The 19,019-nt window shown below is 39.7% G+C and overlaps 2 protein-coding genes across 2 annotated transcripts in view; one reads left to right on the top strand and one right to left on the bottom strand.

Moving 5' to 3' along the window:
• The window catches only part of SYN2 (synapsin II), a 149,619-nt gene that overhangs the window by 48,527 nt on the left and 82,073 nt on the right, over positions 1 to 19,019 (bottom strand). The gene's annotated exons all lie outside the window — the stretch shown is intronic.
• Positions 739 to 17,471, top strand: TIMP4 (TIMP metallopeptidase inhibitor 4). The gene is made up of 5 exons (XM_033140786.1): positions 739 to 1,069; positions 9,353 to 9,450; positions 13,396 to 13,510; positions 14,933 to 15,057; positions 16,869 to 17,471. Exons 1-5 carry the CDS (start codon positions 940 to 942, stop codon positions 17,064 to 17,066), a joined length of 666 nt encoding a protein of 221 aa, XP_032996677.1. The 5' UTR covers positions 739 to 939; the 3' UTR covers positions 17,067 to 17,471.

Here is a 19,019-nt window from a genome sequence, read left to right as displayed (position 1 = left end):
AAACCCTGCCCCTCTCACCCATACAGCTAAGAAGGGGCACACTTAGCAGGGGCAGAAAATATTTGCAAAGCGCATGCCCCTGTTTCAGGTCACTGCTAATATGGTATTAAATCAGAAGTTCATATTACAAATTCAGACTTAGGGCACTTTAAAAAAGAAAGTTAATCAATACTTCAAACAAATCCATTACCAGATAGCTGCTAAACTGCTCTACTGCAATCCTGTCCTGGTATCACTTGCATGTTCCAACTGTGTACGCCTCTCAGGCAATGCTTGTAACATTTCCTCTTCATGAATGATCATCTGTGCAACCAGTATAGAGGCATTATTCCAAGAAAATGTTGAAAGGGACAGGAAGAGTTTAGGGGATGAAACCAAAGCTGAGCCTTAAAGTGAAAGGAAGCAATGGCTTTGACATACATTTCTACTTTGACAACAAGAGAAACAGACAATGACATACTATATTGCAGGCTAATTTATATCTTCTTCTTTTTAAAAATCTTCTAAATGGCCTAGAATCAAGAAGAATGTGTTTTCTGGAAGGCCTTCGTGATTATTGCTGACAATGACTCACAACAACAACACTGTGATGCAATCAAGAAAGGTAACCTTTCCTTTGGTACAACAAACCTGTCATGCAATATTTTCACCAATGATGTGCTTTTTCCTTAAAGGAAGGCGGGGTTACAACTAAGTATCAGGGCAATAAAAAAAGGGGGTCTTATGTCAGGGACATTAGAAGTCAGTTAACAAAAGTATATGTTCAGGCTGAGCTGAGAGGGCTCTCCCCCCCCCCCCTCAAAGCATTTTAAGTCTGCTGAAATTGAACTGCTGGTTGCACAAAGAAGAAAGCAGACAGTCATTAGGAAGTTTAGATATAAACTCAAGAGCGAAAGAACATTTTCTTCAAGCTGGCCAGCAAGCCGTGTTTCAAGCAGCATGAATCCTCTACTCAGTACCTTGTTATTTTCACTGCTACTTCTTCTAACCCTCAGAATTCAAGAGCTTATAGAGGCTTGCAGCTGTGCCCCTGCACATCCACAGCAGCAAATCTGCGATTCGGCTTTAGGTGAGTCATAAACACTATACACTTTTTATGCTGTCTGTAAGAAATCAACAGACGCTAGATTAACTGTGGGCATACTTCTCTGCAAACCCTTTAGGGGCTCATATCCAATAATGGTTATTTGAGACTCTTAAGAAGTGGTTAAACAGCAAATTATTTCAAGAATAATATTACAAAAGCATCTGGAAGCAGTTGCTCCCATTTATTTTTGCTTTTCAGTTTTCTCTGCAATGATTTGTTGTAACTGGTGGCTTAAATCCTTTATGGGTTTTCTTCATGACGACAGTTTCTGAGCATTAGATTCTGACATTTAATATGTAGAATAATAAGGATGTGGATTATATGTGTTCTGTGGACAGCTTGTAGGCATTCTGTTTGTTACACTGCTTTCTAAATAGATATTAACATTCACTTATTTTTAATATAATCTACTTTTTATAATTTTAAATCGAGAATGTATCATGCTCATAGCAGGCTATTTAAAATTGTGTATGGATGAACATTTCTGCAAAATACTCGATAGAGTCTAAGTATAAAATGCCTAATTTTATTACTAAGTATTTGATCTATATATTTAAAAAACTAAAATTTTACAATTAGAGAATGGGATAGGAAAATGTGACTTTTGTAGTCTTTTCATTTTCAACTCAAGCTGTGGCTAGTTAGCTTCCATCCAGAGTGAACAGTAAATGTAGAACATGAGTTTCTAAAATGTCACAAAATTAGCATCTCTATGGGACAGGCAATACCTTCTGCATACTGATTAATTGCTTTCATGTGCTGACAGAAAATCTTTGTAGCCATGACAAACTCTGTTTAAAACCATCAATTAAATTGTTTCTTAATCTGGCTGTGTTAAGTAATGTTTTAATTAAATTACGTACACCAGACATGACAACCTAGAATAATGTGAAGTATAGGAAAAAAGTACCAGCTAGTGTTACTTCAGTTAAACAGCTGTTAAATGCGTAAAAGAAAGCAGTACTCAAAATGCATCTGATAAAATTCTGGTGCATGACACTTCTCTGAAATGTGAAATATATTCACACAGATACTGTGCTGATGATCAGTTTGAAACTAGGAAAGAAGACTCTGACACCCGACACAGTGTTTAGCAGTACATTAAGCGTCTATAAAAAGAGTGAGAGGGGGGGAGGATCCCTCTACACAATTATTCAAATAGTTTTTTCTAGGGTTCAAAAACCAAGCATGAAAAATGCTAACTTGATCCAAGTGCATGTGTTACTTAAAAGTAAACAAATACCTCAGTTGCTACAATGGAGCAAAATGGAATGTTTAGTTTCTTAACAGATTTAATTCTCGTAGTGCTTTATATGGGCAACTAAAAAAATAACTGGGTGCATATTTAATCTGGACTACTGAACCTTTACTTACTCAGGTCTTTGGGGTGTTAATGTGACAGGTGGTTGGGGGAAGCAAAGACCATCCAGTTTTTCTATACAGCATATATAACTATTGGCTAACGTGGACTATAGAGAAAGATCTTATGCTTGCTATTATACCTACTAATAATAAACTCAGCTGGTGACTACTGGCAGGATTCTAGCCAAAATGGGGCCACTAAGAAACAAGAGGGATGTATCAACATTCTTGAAACCTCACAAGCTCAAAAAATATTTAGCAAAAAGAATTGAAGGGGGCCAAAGCACACCCACTCAAAACAGACCAGTGAGAATTGAGCATGCTCAGTAGTCACATAATGCTGACTGAGGTGGTAGTAGGAAAATGGAGAGGAGGGGATGGAACGCTGAACAGACGCATTTTGTTGTAGGTCTTCTTGTAAACCCATATTTCCGTATTCTGAAATACACTTCGCAGCCATTGTCATTTCTACCTAAGGCCAATGCTCAGGAAGCATATGGAAGAATGCCACCTATGAATTAGGTGCTTGCTTTTGAAGTATGGTCACAGAATTTTGAATGTTGCCTATACCCAGGGGCGAATCTACTATGAAACGAATGAAGCTTCAGCTTCAGGGCCCCTAATCCCGGAGCAAGCGACTTTATTCATGCATGTATATAACATCTCCCTAATTTTTACTCCCCCCCCCCCCCACCAATAACTTGAAAACTATCAGGCTTAGGAAATATTTATTCACACCAGTGACTTGTGGGATAATCCAGTATAGCAATTTTAATCAAAATCTGAGATATTTAAAAATTTAAAAAATGTGGTGCTCTATCATGGAACAACCCCATTGGAGAAAATAACAATGGTTACCCAGACCTTGCTGCTGGTTGCAAAGGGGTCCCCATAACAGCTCAAGCTTCAGGGGCCCCCAAATGTAGTTCTACCACTGCCTATACCTGCTGCCCCCTTTTCCAAATCAGACATGAGAAGGAAGCATGATAGAGGTTGATATTTGTAGAATTCTCTTAAGACATTATAACTACTGAAGGAGCACCGGTTGATATACTATGAGGGATGGAAGTGATTGTATGACTGCTCTTGTGTAGCTCTACTTTGCAAGAGTTGTGGGTTGTAAAAATTCAGAAATATCACTTCCATAGTCTGAACATCCTTTATACAGAGCATGAAAAATTAGAGAATGATTACGAAAACATGAAAAATGGTAGCATGTCTGTGAATGCAGAATAGCATCTAAATATGATAAATCCTTAGCACCAGACTTTCACTTCTTTGAAAGTTCTTTACTATTTTTAGTTCTAGTTAAGTTATTAATAATTGTTAACTTCCTTATTGACTGCTTTATAAAACTTTTATCTTGCCCTTCCAATGCATTTGCTTTGCTCACGTCAGCCACCTCAGAGGTCAGAAACATATACATACTGTATTTGTATGCATTACCTTTTGTATATAAAGACTACTGAAGAATAGACAAAATGTGTTAGGCTTAGTTACCAGTATATGCAGTTTGATTTGATCTTTTCAAATGAGTATTCATAGGTTATGTCAGTTTAATTTGTTTACATTTATAATATAAAGCTGCTTTATATACTAGTTTATACTACTCTATTATGTGGTATTTTAATGTTCAGTTTGCAGTTTCTTTATCAGTTGGGATGTTCAGGGAATCTCACAGCACATAGTAAATTAATATAAAAAGAAGAAAAGAAAAAATTGTTATACTGAAGGAGGTATATGAAAATTGTGTTAATGCTTCATCTGTTCCTATTTTTTTGCCGCTACATTTCTGTTCCTTTTTATTAATTTTGCTCCTTTAAAAAATATATGTGAATAAAGGAGAATGTCCCAGACACCGGTTAAATCAACAGACCGTACATGGGTGACCTTTGGCTAATTCAGAACCCTTACCATTCCCAAGATGAAACAAGAAGCACTTTCACTGTAGCATTTGTCTGTGTGATAAGTGGTTTTGCTGCTTTTGTTGCTTCAAGCTATGCCCAGTTTCGAAACATTCATAGCTACTAAGTAGGCCCAAGTAACTTGGAAGAAATAAATTGGTATGCTGGGATTGAGAAATATCATGTGGAATGGTGGCAGAAAACAAGTGCATGATTCTTAAACGTACGTTTGTATCAGTATATGGCAGCAAAAATTCTATATTGGGCACACAGTAGACAATTATGTTATCTACTACACACTGTTTATATACCTTTATATGTGACCTTACAAAATAACTTGACAAACTAGCTTCAAAGTAATAATTACTTTTCAGAACATGAGCAATATTTTTTACCTCCTACTTCTTACCTCACACTTGATTCTACTAGGAAGTAAATTAGACTTTTAAGAGTTATTGAAAGAAATGTAGCCTACCTACTGAAAATTACAAATATTGAGCACTGTATTTGTGGCAAGAACCATCTTTGCTCAAAGTATATTTTAGGAGAGATTCCAGAATTCAGGTAAATGCGTCAAATAAATCAGTAAGCACAAAAAATAAGGAACCCACTGTGTGAGAACCTACACAAATGGGGGAAAAACGGGTTCAGGTCAACATATGAAGCTACAATATATAGCAAACAAAGTACAACAAATGTGTTCATCACAGTGTACCCGCTATTATAAGGCATAGTGCATACAAGCGGTACTTCAGACTTATCACAACAAATACAATATAACAATTGTTGTTCAGTCGTTTAGTAGTGTCCGACTCTTCGTGACCCCATGGACCAGAGCACGCCAGGCACGCCTATCCTTCACTGCCTCTCGCAGTTTGGCCAAACTCATGTTAGTAGCTTCGAGAACACTGTCCAACCATCTCATCCTCTGTCGTCCCCTTCTCCTTGTGCCCTCCATCTTTCCCAACATCAGGGTCTTTTCTAGGGAGTCTTCTCTTCTCATGAGGTGGCCAAAGTATCCTGGCGCCTCAGCTTCAAGATATAACAATTAGTAATATATATTCATATCGCCGGCACAAGGGAATTCTTGAAAGCGGCGGAGCAGCTGTAGCAACAGGCAGGACTGGAGCCCGGTGACCCCAGTTTGGAAGAGAAACTCTTTCTTCAGTTGGCAATATAAGAAAAAACAGTAGCAGCCCCAGTCAAATCATATAATATAAACTCTTCCCAACCATGAGAAGCAGCCATACAGATAGGAACTGCCCTACCTCCTCCATCACACTATCAAGGCCTAATTGGATTCTTTTTAATGGACAGTAAGGAGAGAAAAGTTATATGCATCTTCCAAGTATCCATTTACAGTATATAAAATACTTAACATTTCTGGAAACAGAATGCATGTTACTGATGATGGATGCTTTCTACCTGCTGGAGATATTCCTCGCAGGCTCTCTTAGAATTTCATGTTTTATCTGGCCCTCTTCCATGCTGATGAATTAAATTTTGCATAAAAATAATATAAAGTCTCTCAAAAGTTCAGTCCCTTGCATGCTTACTTCACTGTTCAGTAATGCTTACTCACATGTAAGTGTGAATAGAATTGCAACATTGATGCTCTTTGTGTACATGATGTTGATTCTCCTGAAGTAAATGGGCAAATGGAAGTAATATACCCCCCCCACTCCACCCTTAGGTAACCATAGTTTTGTACTGAAATTCTGTGGGGGGGGGGGGTTTGCAAACGTCCTAGAGGATTTCTAGACTAAAAAATTAGGTAATGTTGATGATAATATTATTATTATTAATAATAATAAGTGATGGTGATAATAAGCAGCTGCTGCAGCTGACACCTGTGGAATAATCAATATTTTCAAGACATTTTTGCTCAGCCTGTGAGGAACTGGGAGTTCCGAGCTGTTGTTTAGAACAGGAGCAGATTGACCCCAAACTGGAGAAGCAAGTTCCTTTGCAGCAACAACCTATGCCATAAGCTTGAATAGCTGGCCACACAACTGAATTCAAAGCCCTTAAAGAATAATAATCCAGCTTGCATGAGTGGCAGAATAGTTCTCCCTTCTATATAATTCATGGCCACCAAGAAGCTGGGAGTTAATACTCCCCCCCAAAAAACCTTTATTAAGCGCTACAGATATAGACCATCTTAAAACATCCATATACAAAATTTTTAAAAACATATACAAAGCAGCCATTTAAGATATATACTAACAGAAATGTATTAATATATAAATTCTGCCTCCTGGACTTAAGACAACTGGCCATTCCTGCTTTAGGTCATGCAGGGCTAGCCCAAGACATTTTGCCGCCTGGACAGAGAGCAAGTGGCAGAGCTCCTTTGCCTGGTCATGCCAATTTGTATAATACTCAATACTGCCAGCAAAGTTATTTTTTTGCAGCTGAAGCAGAATATCCCACAACAGTCTACCATACACTCTGGCAATATAAATACAGCAATAATGCATTTAACAATATGCTGCCCTTTCAAAAATCTCCTGCCTGAGGTAGTCACCTCACTCTCCCTTATGGTAGGGCTAGCCTTGAGACTCCTTCCTACGGGACATCTATATCATTGTTAAGTGCAGTGATTTATAAAGCTAGAAGGAGCTAACACATACCTTTTCTGCTGCATAATGCTAACTAACAGGCTTTTGCAAATGTCCTCATTTGCCACACAGCAAATGGTATTTTGTTTGCTCAAAGGAAGTGTGGTTTGGGGGTTATGGAAGCATGTTGGAAACATTTTTAAATTTCTTTTATAGACAAACTCATGAACCTCAACAAATAAGATCCCAGTGTCCTTGCCAGAGATTTTGTTATGAGTTCTGAAGCTCTGGAACTCATTAAAAAAAACACCCCACTGATGTATTAATCAGCAAACTTGGGTGATCCAGTATTTTACCACTGAAAGAATACGAAGTAGCTAATTTGTGTAATTATCACAGTTGATATTTCCAAATTGGCTACCATTCATCACACTAATGATGGCTGACTCCAGCTGAAATAAGAGAACAGCATACAGCTGAACACAAATTGAAAGAGACAACCCATACTGATACACATGAGAGCGACTTCATCATTACAATTTTGGTTAACCAAATCTTTACGGGTCTGTATTTTCTTCATGACTGCAAGACAGAAATATCTGGAGCGGGCTTTTTGTAATACTACAGGACACAAAACAACATTTTTTTCTTATACAGTGTGGTACCTCGAGTTACAAACGCCTCAGGTTACAAATGCTTCAGGTCACAAACTCTGCTAACCTGGAAGAGTTACGTCGAGTTGAGAACTTCGGCTCAGGATGAGAATGGAAATTGTGTGCCGGCGGCGCAGCGGCAGCAGGAGGCCCCATTAGCGAAAGCACGCCTCTAGTTAAGAACAGTTTCAGGTTAAGAATGGACCTCCGGAACGAATTAAGTTCGTAACCACTGTAGTGCCGTCAAAATAAAATTTAAAATACTGTGGCCCATAGGTGGGATTTTCTCATCCAGGATGGTTTCTTTGAAAATGCATTACCCATCAGTAAAACTGCAGTTATGCACATATTTCAGTTATATAAAATTATCCTCAGAGAAAGGGGGGGGGGACGGACGGACCAGGGAGAATTGACATGGTCCACCTCTCCTTTGTTGAGTTTGGCAGAGTAGAGGGAGGTGCAAAATAGTTTTCAGACTGTTGGCTCAGGGCCCGAGGAACAGATGTCTGGCAGGCAGGAATAGCTACAGAATTTCCTCATTTATCTATCTCTTTTTGGTGATGTCCACATCAAACAGTAGATGATCAACCATCTATCTGAGGCTTGAGACTTAGGTAGGAATGGGCTGTGAATATTTTCTTATCAGTAGCCCAAAATTTCTTTCAAGAGGCCTTGGTATCCAATTCATTGGACACAAAAGTTGTTGGACATGATGGCACCTATGCTATCACCATGTCAGAGGTAGATGGAAAATAAGAGGAACTGCAGAAAAATTAGTGAAAGAGATCTTAATATTCTATCTGTTACTCCTACTGATGTTAAATACATCACATGACTACAGTTTTCCTTTGTTCGTTTGCTGTATGCAAGAGATGTTCGAGGGAGGATTTGGCAGGGGGTTGGACTGGATGGCCCTTGTGGTCTCTTCCAACTCTATGATTCTATGATTCTCGGATTAAGGTGTTAAGACCTTGCATGGGAAGGAAAGATTGAATTATCTCTGCTCCAGCAACTTGTATGGGCAAAGAGGATAACATGTCTAGGAAGAAGAGCAACCATATACGAACATCCTTCAGAGCAGCAGCACTGCTATGTTATTGAAGGCTGCTATACATTGTTTACCTTGGCAACAGTTTATTTGCCTAATAGTAGTGGGGTGGGGCAAGGACATCCATTTTCATCTGCTTTGGTCACTGGTGGAAGGCAGCACACAGAAGCTTGGACCGCACAGCATAGCAAGCTGAAATATATGTAGTTTACTGAGAGTGTGCAAATATGTTGGTACTTGGAGAGAAGTTTGCTTATTGCTACCCACTCATATTGAACTAATGCAAGATCAAACCTGGATTACAGATTGTGGTTAATGAATACAGAGCTTAACCATGAGAACTCCCAATTCGAACTACATGCTATACCAAACCTTGGCTCATCTTGGGACAGCAGTACAAAGGACTGAGAAGGAGCGATGTAGCTTTGAGCTCCCCTTAGGAGTCCACATATTCCAATCGTGAAGTCATGTGAACCAGCCTGATACAGCATCAGTACTGCATTAACAGAATTTGGCTGAAATCTAGATGTAAGCACTTGCTATGTGAAATTATTACCATAGGAGAACTCTAGTCTTAATCATGTTCATCTTCATATTAGCTTGTGAGGGGAGGAGAAGAAATAGACTGTACTAAATATAACAGCAGCTGTGCTTTATAGTACAAATAATATGTCACACTACAGAAAGAGCAGGTGAATAAATTCTAAAATGTCTGTTTTGCTTTAATTTACTTGCAGTGATTCGAGCAAAAATTTCCAGTGAAAAAGTGATTGCATCAAGTGAAGACCCTCTTCATACTCACAAAATGATTCGATATGAAATCAAACAAATAAAGGTACATGAAAAAACTTGTTTATTATGATGCTTAAATGCCATTGAATACTACTACTACTCCTAGTCAGTTTTATACTCAGTTTCCAATGTGCACATACTACTTATCTGGGCATAAATTCTGTTGAACTTCTGATCAGACGTATATAAGATTGTGCTGTAACATAATTTTATAGCTTCTGAAGTAAACATGTCTGATCCATGTTTAGGAGAAATATTTTTTGTGTTGGAAGTTGTATTAGAAAACAACTAGTACAAAATCATAAGTACTTGTGTTAGAAACAAGATTCAGGACAGATTCAAACACTTTGCTTTGCAGATTCTTGGAAACTAAACTGGTAGCCAGTGCAGCTATGCCAGAATTGGGGTTATATGTTCAGCCCGTCCTGCCCCAGTCAACAAGCTGTCTGCCAAATTCTGCACCAGCTGCTTTTTGAACAGTTTTCAAAGGCAGCCCAATATGTAACACATTACAAGATGTTACCAGAACATCGACAACAGTAGTTATATATATATATAGATTTATGGTATCAGATTCATTTTATACCACCATTGGTAGGTGCTTGAGAAGGCCTAGGATGAGATATTCCCCAGTTATTTGGTTTAGGAATCTGAGGGTTACAATGGTTGATTCAGACTTTATGGGATTATACATTAAGAGTGGACACTGCATGGGTTTAGATGGTTCTTATGCATACTCTTGGCAGACAAAGCCTAAATGGCCTTGGTCCTGTATACCTGAAGGAGCATCTCCACCCCCATCATTCATCCTGGACACTGAGATCCAGCGCTGAGGGCCTTCTGGCGGTTCCCTCATTGCAAGTGAGGTTACAGGGAACCAGGCAGAGGGCCTTCTCGGTAGTGGCGCCCACCCTGTGGAACACCCTCCCATCAGATGTCAAGGAAATAAGCAGCTATCCTATTTTTAAAAGACATCTGAAGGCAACCCTGTTTAGGGAAGTTTTTAATATTTAATGCTGTACTGTTTTTAACACTCGATTGGGGAAACTCAGCCAGATGGGCGGGGTATAAATAATATATTATTATTATTATTATTATTATTATTATTATTATTATTATTATTCTGAAAATATGTATGATGGAAAGAGAATCTGTCTAATCTACATTTGTCTCTAATTTCAATGTCAGCAATAAGTGTAAAGGTGTCATTTGATTTTGATAATGAGTAGTTTGTATAGCCAATGTTCTGGTTCACCTGAAAGGTCAGGGTTGCAAGTCTGAGGATGCTCTTAGATCCAGCATTGTTCCTTGGTACTCAGGTTGGGTCCACATCCAGAGGAACCTTTCATCAGTTTTAGCAGGTTCTCCAGTTGTATCCTTTCCTTCTCTTTTGCAAGTGGCAGAAAGATAACTTGGGGAAAAAATCCCACTGAACACAGAATAGAACATATTTCATGATGTAGCCAGCAGTAGAGAAGTATTTTCCACTGCATTGCATCTGGGGAATTCCATTTAGGGCAGTTATGAGGCTGGAGGAGCCTTGTGGTTATGATACTTGCAAGACCAATGCCTCCCATATCTGCACTGACTTCAACATATGCTTAATGACAGTTTGTACTGGAAATGACCATTTCCCACATCAAATGGGGGGGCGACGTTTGCATGGTTGCGCTCAGCCCCCTGGATTCCAGTGCTACTCCTGGTAGTTCGAACTGGCGTCGCCTTCCCCCAGGCAGGGATACCTGGGGTCTCTGCCTACCTCAGTTAACTGCCCAATCCTGCCTGGGGAGGCGTTGCCAGGGGACTGGCCAGGTAAAGGGGAGGGACCACTCAGCCCACACAATAGAAGGTGTAGCCTACCTGGGAAGTGGCAGTCAGGCTCCAGAGCTTCTCCCACCCTCCACTCCCTCAATTAACGCTTATTTTTGCAGGTTAACCTCTTCTCCACAGGTACACAGGCGCTGCTATGTCAAGGTCACTGTTGAAGGGCTGGAAAGGAATTTCCCTGCATTGGCAGGTTTTGCCTTTCCCATAGCAAAACGTCACAACTTTGGCGGTTTCAGGCCTTGGGCGGAATCCTTTAGTCATCTTCCTAAATGGGGGGAGGGGCGTGGGGCAGTGACTCCACGCCCCCAGTGCGACGGCGATACCAGGGTTCCCCATTAAAGGGGTCTTGGGGGGAGGCATTTTCCATACGCCGAGAGGTTGTCATTGCTCTCCCCCTCCAGTGGCAGCAAACAGGGGGCAGGCTCTCTGCTTGAACATATGTTCTCCAGAGCCAGCCCAATCCCCACACATTCTGGATAACCCTTAAGTTTCCCAGATCCCCGGCTGGGGACTGGGAAGGATAAACCCAATGCCTGAGCCAAGGTCTCCCTACATCTGAATCTTAATAAAGTTGTGGCCAATTTGAATCCCATAGGACGTTGTCTTGTGTCATTATTCCGCTCATGGGTCGCCTGGGGTTTGGGGGACTCCGCCTGTCCATGCAAACACTTAAGCACCCACCTATCACATTTGCTTGGATGAGTTCAGCAGAGAGCACTGCTACTGATGAACACATTTTATTAGAAAAAAATCAAGATACATAAAATTTTGAGTGGAAGATCAGAATTTGTGCATTGACTTAAATGGTACTGTAAAGACATAGCTGTCTTACATGTTAGAATATTTATAGACCTGAGACATTCCTTAATAGTTTCCATCCCTTGTAAGTGGTAATAAAATATAAATGTGTGAAGATAAGACTAGATAATTTTAAAAAAGTAAACTTCATTTGGGTAGATAAAATTCACTTGTGCTATTTTGCGATGGTTGGCCTAAATTTAGATCTGTTGCTATGTTTTTAAAGAAACCTTTCTGTTCAGCATGTTAAACTTTAGACACATCGTTTTCAGCAATATTTTGAATTTATAGCTGTTTACAGTTGTCAACACTTAACACAATGTAACAATGGGAACTCATTTACAGTTGCATTTCATTAACAGTAACTGATAGAAGTCATTTAGAAAGTGCATTTCATGATTTCCTTTCAAAAATAATATACATGGGCTTTTTGTGTGCATTGTTTAAGAAAGAATTATGTCATTCAGGGTTAGGCAACATGGTGCCTTCCACATGTCTTTGGACTATAATTTGATTATCCCCAGCCAGTAGGCTCAATTGTTGGAAAATATGGAATTTGTAGTTCTAGTAACTTGCCTGAATACTTTTCATGTGACCATTTGACAATAGGAAACTAAAACAATACTATCAAGAACAGAGGTTCAGCATATAGGAAGGTCAAAACTGAATATGTCACCTTTCTGAAATTCATACTAAAAACAGGATTTAATACAACACTAGAACTCAGCCTTACAAAACTGTCAGGCTAATCAACCAAATATTTGTGTGAAAATAATTTATGTTAGACATTGTTGTGGTTTATTCATGGTTCTGTTGCTATGCAAAGTAGAATCTCTAAACTGTATGACTAAACATTTAACTGCAGCCTTGGCTAATGGCTTGATTAGCCTCCAATTTATAACTGAGGAGCAAGCTAGAGGGGAGAAGTTCATACTTTGCTCTATTCTGTAAGCCCTCCCCTGGCCCTCCCAGAGCAGGAGTGCCAACGTGAATAAAATATTGTGGGGCCCAGGTAAGCTCTTCTCTGGATAATCAATCACATGATGTCGCGGACACACACAATTTGAATGGGAATGTCCATCAACTTTGGGGAGGCACAGTCCCCTCAAATATTTTATTGTGGGGGCTGAAGCCCCCACAGCCCCTAGGAGTTGGCTCCTATGTCCCAGAGGACTACCCTATGGACAGGAGCTTGCACATACTGGCTAGTCAAGCCACAAAGCTGGACAATCTTACCTAGCTGTAGTGCCACCCACCCACTCCATACACATCATTGCCACCCACCATACCAGCAAGGTATCAATTGTAACCTCACAAAAAAATCTTAGGCACAATACTTTTTCCTTCCTTTTTTCTAATACAGATGTTCAAAGGATTTGAAAAGTTGAAAGATGTTCAATATGTCTTCACACCTTTCGATTCCTCTCTCTGTGGAGTGAAATTAGAAGCTAACAACAAGAAGCAATATCTCCTTACAGGTACAGTACATAGAAGCCAAGGCAGTACACAAAATATATATTACAGTACCATGGTCAGTGGGAATCAAGAGCTTATTATGCTATTTAACAATGTAAATACTGGAGCCCATATAAAGCCAAAGTTCGGGCTGTGCTGCTGTGGATAACTGTGCTCGCGTAAGTAACATGATACCAAAGGGAGGAATTAAAACATTGCGCTCTTGTGGTTGTTCCATCAGCGCAAGCATTTCTGCTTGGCAGACAGCATGAACCCCCCTCGTCCCCTCTACCTGCTTTTATGGGAATTCTCCTGACTCTCCAGAGTGGATCTGGGGAAGCCATAGCGGGATGAGAGGGTAGGAAAGGCCCCCTTGTGCTGGCTTCCAATAGCATGCAGAATTAGTTGAATCTGGGCCAATAGGTCCCTGCACCACCACCCAACCAGCAGATTGGGCTAATTGGGGCAACTTCCCAGAGTAGATAGCAGTGGGCTTAGGAGGAGAAGTTCTGTTGCACTTGTCTGCACATGCAGTGATACAACCCAGAGAAATTTCTGTTACAATTGTACCCGTTTTAATTCAAAAAGTTGTCCTTCTTGCCATTTCAGATATGGAGACAAATTTGTAAACTACAATACTAAATAAAATTTAAAAACTCAAAAAAGTCTGAACTGTGCCATTACCTCCAATACTGGCTATCGCTGTGTCCAGGCCTGTGCAAGAGGGAGGCAGCCTAGTACACTTGCCCCCTGCCTTGGAGGACTAAGCCAGCTAACAGACCAGCTGCTTTTTTGTTTGAGTTTATAACTTTATTCTAACAGGACTCCTGCCCCGGGCTTCAGACAAGCTCTGCATGGGCCTGACTATGTCTATCTGTTTGTGATATGTGACACCCCCCAAAAAAATATTAGTTTCTAGTAGGCAAGGTATACAGAAGAACAGTAGTTTGTAAATTAAAATAAAATGTAAGAAACTCTTCCCTGTGACCGAGTATGCACAGTGGCCTCCAAAAACCACAGTTGGAAAAGAGAAACAAATGGGGCAGGGGGCAGAATTGGCTTGACTCAGCCCCAAACAAATTGTGCTGTTTTGCTTTTATTGTAATGTATTTAGTACTTAGTTGTTTGCTGCCCTGGGCATCTAAGAAAGGATAGAAATTTAAATAAATAACAACAATAAAAACAATATCCCAGAGGAGACTCAGGATGGGTCAGTGTTATTCCATTTAATGGTGGGGTTACACAGCAATATTTCATTGCAGGCTCCATGTATTTATTCATTATGTAAGAAATATATTTATTTATTTATTTTGCTTCAGCATATCTCAGGGTGACATTCACAAGTAAATGAAGTTAAAAAGTAAACCTTTCATTGATGTGGATTGTATCTTTAGTGTTGGGAATGCAATTCTGAATCCTGTGTTTTGATGTTTACCCCAATGCAGGACAGATTTTAGATGATGGTAAAGTTCTTATCCATTTGTGCAATTACATTGAACCATGGGATGACCTTACCTTCTCTCAAAAGAAAAGTCTAAATCAGAGATATCAAATGGGCTGTGGTTGTAAAGTAAGTATACCTTAGCCATTGGAGTATCATTGCTCTTTCAGACTTATAGCACAAGAAAGGTTGAGCAAGGCAATCTCTTTCATTTGAGTATTTGTTTGAACTCTCATAAGCCCAGGCAGCCAACAAGGTGCCCACCAGCAGTTGTTGGGACTACAATTCCCATCAGCCCCAACCAGCTTGGCTAGTGATCAGGAGGGATGGAGGTTGTCATCAAACAACATGTGAAAAACCTATGTTGGCTACCCTGGCATTAGCCATTCTTTGGCCTGCCTTTTCTCATTAAAACTAATATGGGATTCATTCTAATTTGAAGGAAAGTATACACACTTGTGTGTTACACTTTCCCACATCAAGCTGCCTTGGCTTAGGTGATTCTCGTTAACCTACCATATCCAGCACAACTTTTCTTTGTATTTCCATCTGATCTCCTGAACTATTTTCTCACCAGTGCTAGATACTGCTGGAGAGAATTGGATTAATAGGCCATGTTTCACATGAAAATATATGTTTATCATAAAACGTGCATGCACTCAAGGCTGCTTCCTGTATTTCATGTGCATAATGTAGAAATTTGTCCTTAAGATACATGTGCAACATCAATACAAACTTCATGACTCTAAGGGTCAGGCTACATGTTAAGCTTAAGGTGAAATGTGCAGCTAAAATTCTAGTTTTTTACAATCTTAGGGGGCCTCACTGCAACACACTGGGAGGTTTATCCCTTCCCTCCCCAGTTACAACTCATCCCACCCCACCTCCTGTGTGACTAGTAAAGGGTTAGTTGCTGTTATTGTTTTTAAGTACCTGTTGTCACTAATGGGACCTTTTGTGTAGCCACACATCAATTTTGGGAGGGTGTCTGTGGCTAGGAAAGAAGGGAAAGCAAGAGACATAGGGCTTATTCACATTTACTTTTCCATCACTCTTTCCAGGCACTGTCCACACTTTAAAGTTCTATGTCTGAGCACCCTTTTGTTCCCCCTTTGGAGCTTTCCCTGAAAAAAATCCACTCTTTAAAGCTCAACTGGAGCAAATAACAATTTGCAGAACATCTGAATTGATGTTTGCTCCAATTGAGTGCTAAAGAGTGGGTTTTCACAGGGAAAGCTCCAAGTAACAAACAACACCCCCCCACACACACACACTCGGACACAGAGCTTTTAAGTGCAGCCTATGCCTGGAAAAAGCTGAGCAATAGGTAAGTGTGGATAGGATCATAGCAGCATAATCTGTAGTTTGACCATAAGAACAACTTGCGGAAATAATGTTTTTATGATGTTTTGAAAAGTTTTTATTTTACTTTTCACTGTGTTTAACCAATTCCCATTAATTCTTATTATTAGTATCAATAATAATAATAACAATAACAATATTTAAAAGAAGGTAACATCTCACAGGAAACAAAATGTGCAGTCAAATATATATTTGGTTGGTCAATATTCTCTTATAATCTATGTTGAAGGAATGCATTCATTTTATACATATATAATATATATGGTTGGCCAAGGGATCTAAACTGTTCTATATTGAAACCCTTCCCTTGTCCCAAAGTAACTAGAAGAGGGTTGAGGAACCTGTGGCCCTCCATACTACAACTTCCACCATCCCCGGCTATTGGCCATGTTGGCTGAGACTGACAGAGTCCAGGGCCATGGATTCCTCATCCCTGAACTTTCCATAAGGTTTACAGTACTTCACTTCAGTATAATAATTTGGGTACTTGTTCCTTTGCAGATATGGGTAGATGGAATTGTACGCACTGGCAAAGCATTTTAAAAAAATGGGATATTAATGTACTTTTCCATGTTTAGATTTCTACTTGCTACATGGTACCCTGCTCCATCTCTACACCAAATGAATGCCTGTGGACAGATTGGCTGATAGAGAGGAAGCTGTATGGTCATCAAGCAAAGCATTACGCCTGCATCAAACGCAGTGATGGAACATGCAGTTGGTATCGTGGTGGCCCTCCTCCAGAAAAAGACTTTGTTGACATCAGTGAACCATGAATCATGTAATTTCTTTCAAAGCCCCAGGGGGTTAAGTCCATCCGACGCTGTGCGCTCACTGCTGCTTTGAACTTCCAACAAATGTCTCTTGCTTAGAAACAAAAGCAAATTGTGCTGTGCAAATAAAGTACAGAGATTATAGAATTGGCATCCAGTCAAGAAGAGAAATGAATCTCCTGGAGGTAGCACTCTTCGATAAAACTTTAGAGAGCAACTATGTGGAAGCACTTCTTTGTTCTTTAATAATAGTAATAATAATAACAATAATTCTGTTTTTGAAATCAAAATGAATGTAACCATATAAAACAAGATTCATCAAAATTTGGACTCCTGTTAATAGGATGAGTTTATCCTGTTTTATTCCAAAATAGTTCTTCTGAAAAAAATGGAGTAGCATGATGAGACATAAGACAGTATGTATATTATTACAGTTTGCTGTAAAAAGTCTGATGAAAGATTATTTTTCCCATTTCAGATTATTCAAGTTAAATGTTTTGTGAGTGCCATTTAAAATGTTCTACTTCACTCTTCTGCATGCTACTTACTATGTCTCATCTAGCCTTATCTTTGTCTTGAAGAATTTGTTCATAACTATAACACATATTTGATAATCAAAACAGATCCAGTGTAGCAGTCCAATCAACTGGAATATACTCTAAAACAGAAACTAAGGCTGATTATTGTATTACACAAGAATTATGACATTCGCATCCCCTGAATGAACACCATGACATGATCAGGCCAAGTAAACCCAACTTCATACATCTTAGAAAAATACATTTTTTCCCTTCTAGTGGTTTGAGATGTATGTGGTTCTCAAGTCTTGCTAGCTTATGCACAAACAAGCAAAATGAAGGGAGCAAAACATGGACAAAAGAGAAAGATGGATGAATTGATCCTAAGGGCATGAAGTATTGTAAGGCATTTCCAGAGGAGGCTCAATAGAGATGGAGAACCTTTAGCTTAGACTGAAACACAAAGCTAGGATGATACAGTATGCTGTGGCCTCACACATGGGGTGAAAGTATCACAATCATCACTACTTCTATAATTATATAGATGTCCAGATGCAGTACCTGGAACTTACGTATTTTGAAATATGGTGGGACAAATCAAGCATAGCTCAGGTATAACGGCCTCTACTGAGTATGCAATTTTCTGGTTTCTTCATGCAAAATAGTTCTACATTCATAGAATCTTAGAACTGTAAGGAATCCCGAGAGTCATCTAGTCCGGCCCCTTCCAATGCAGTAATCTCAACTAAAGCATCCATGACAGGTGGCCATACAACCTCTGCTAAAAACCTCCAATGAAAGAGTATCCACAGCCCCCTGCGGGAGTCTGTTTCACTGTAGAACAGCTATTACCATCAGAAAGTTCTTCCTGGTGTTTAGCCAGAATCTCTTTTCTTGTAACTTGAAGCGACTGGTTCAGGTCCTAACTTCTGGAGCAAGAGATTAAAGAGTTGCTAACCTGATCTGGCCACTGACCTGCTTGTAGTTCCTAATTACTGGTATCTATTTTCTGTCCGCCACCGTATTACAGCAGAATTTGCACAGACTGCAGCTCAGTAATACAACATCTGCCTTGCATGCAAAAGGCCCCGGGTTCAATCCCCAGCATCCAGAGGCAGCCAAGCAAAGGCTCCTGCATGATACGGTGCAGAGATGTTACCAGCCAGAGTACACAAAGCTGAGTTAGATGGACCAATGGCCTGATTCAATAAAAAATAAATAAAACTTCCTATGACCTATGCATTCACCCCAGCTCATAAATTTGCTTATATCGATACACCATAAAAGAGGAAGCAGGAACAGTATTCTCCCTTGACCATGAGCATCTCTGACTATTTCATAATCCAGTGGAGATGCCACTATTCTCCACCTGTTTTGCAAACTGCATTATGAGGCAGTGGGACAGATCCATATGTTGCAGCCCCAGGCACCTTTTAGG

The sequence above is a fragment of the Lacerta agilis genome, chromosome 2 (assembly GCF_009819535.1).
Source record: "Lacerta agilis isolate rLacAgi1 chromosome 2, rLacAgi1.pri, whole genome shotgun sequence".
Taxonomy (NCBI): Eukaryota; Metazoa; Chordata; class Lepidosauria; order Squamata; family Lacertidae; genus Lacerta; species Lacerta agilis.
The sequence above is the reverse complement of the archived record's forward strand: the minus strand, read 5'-3'. Positions and strand labels throughout refer to the sequence as shown.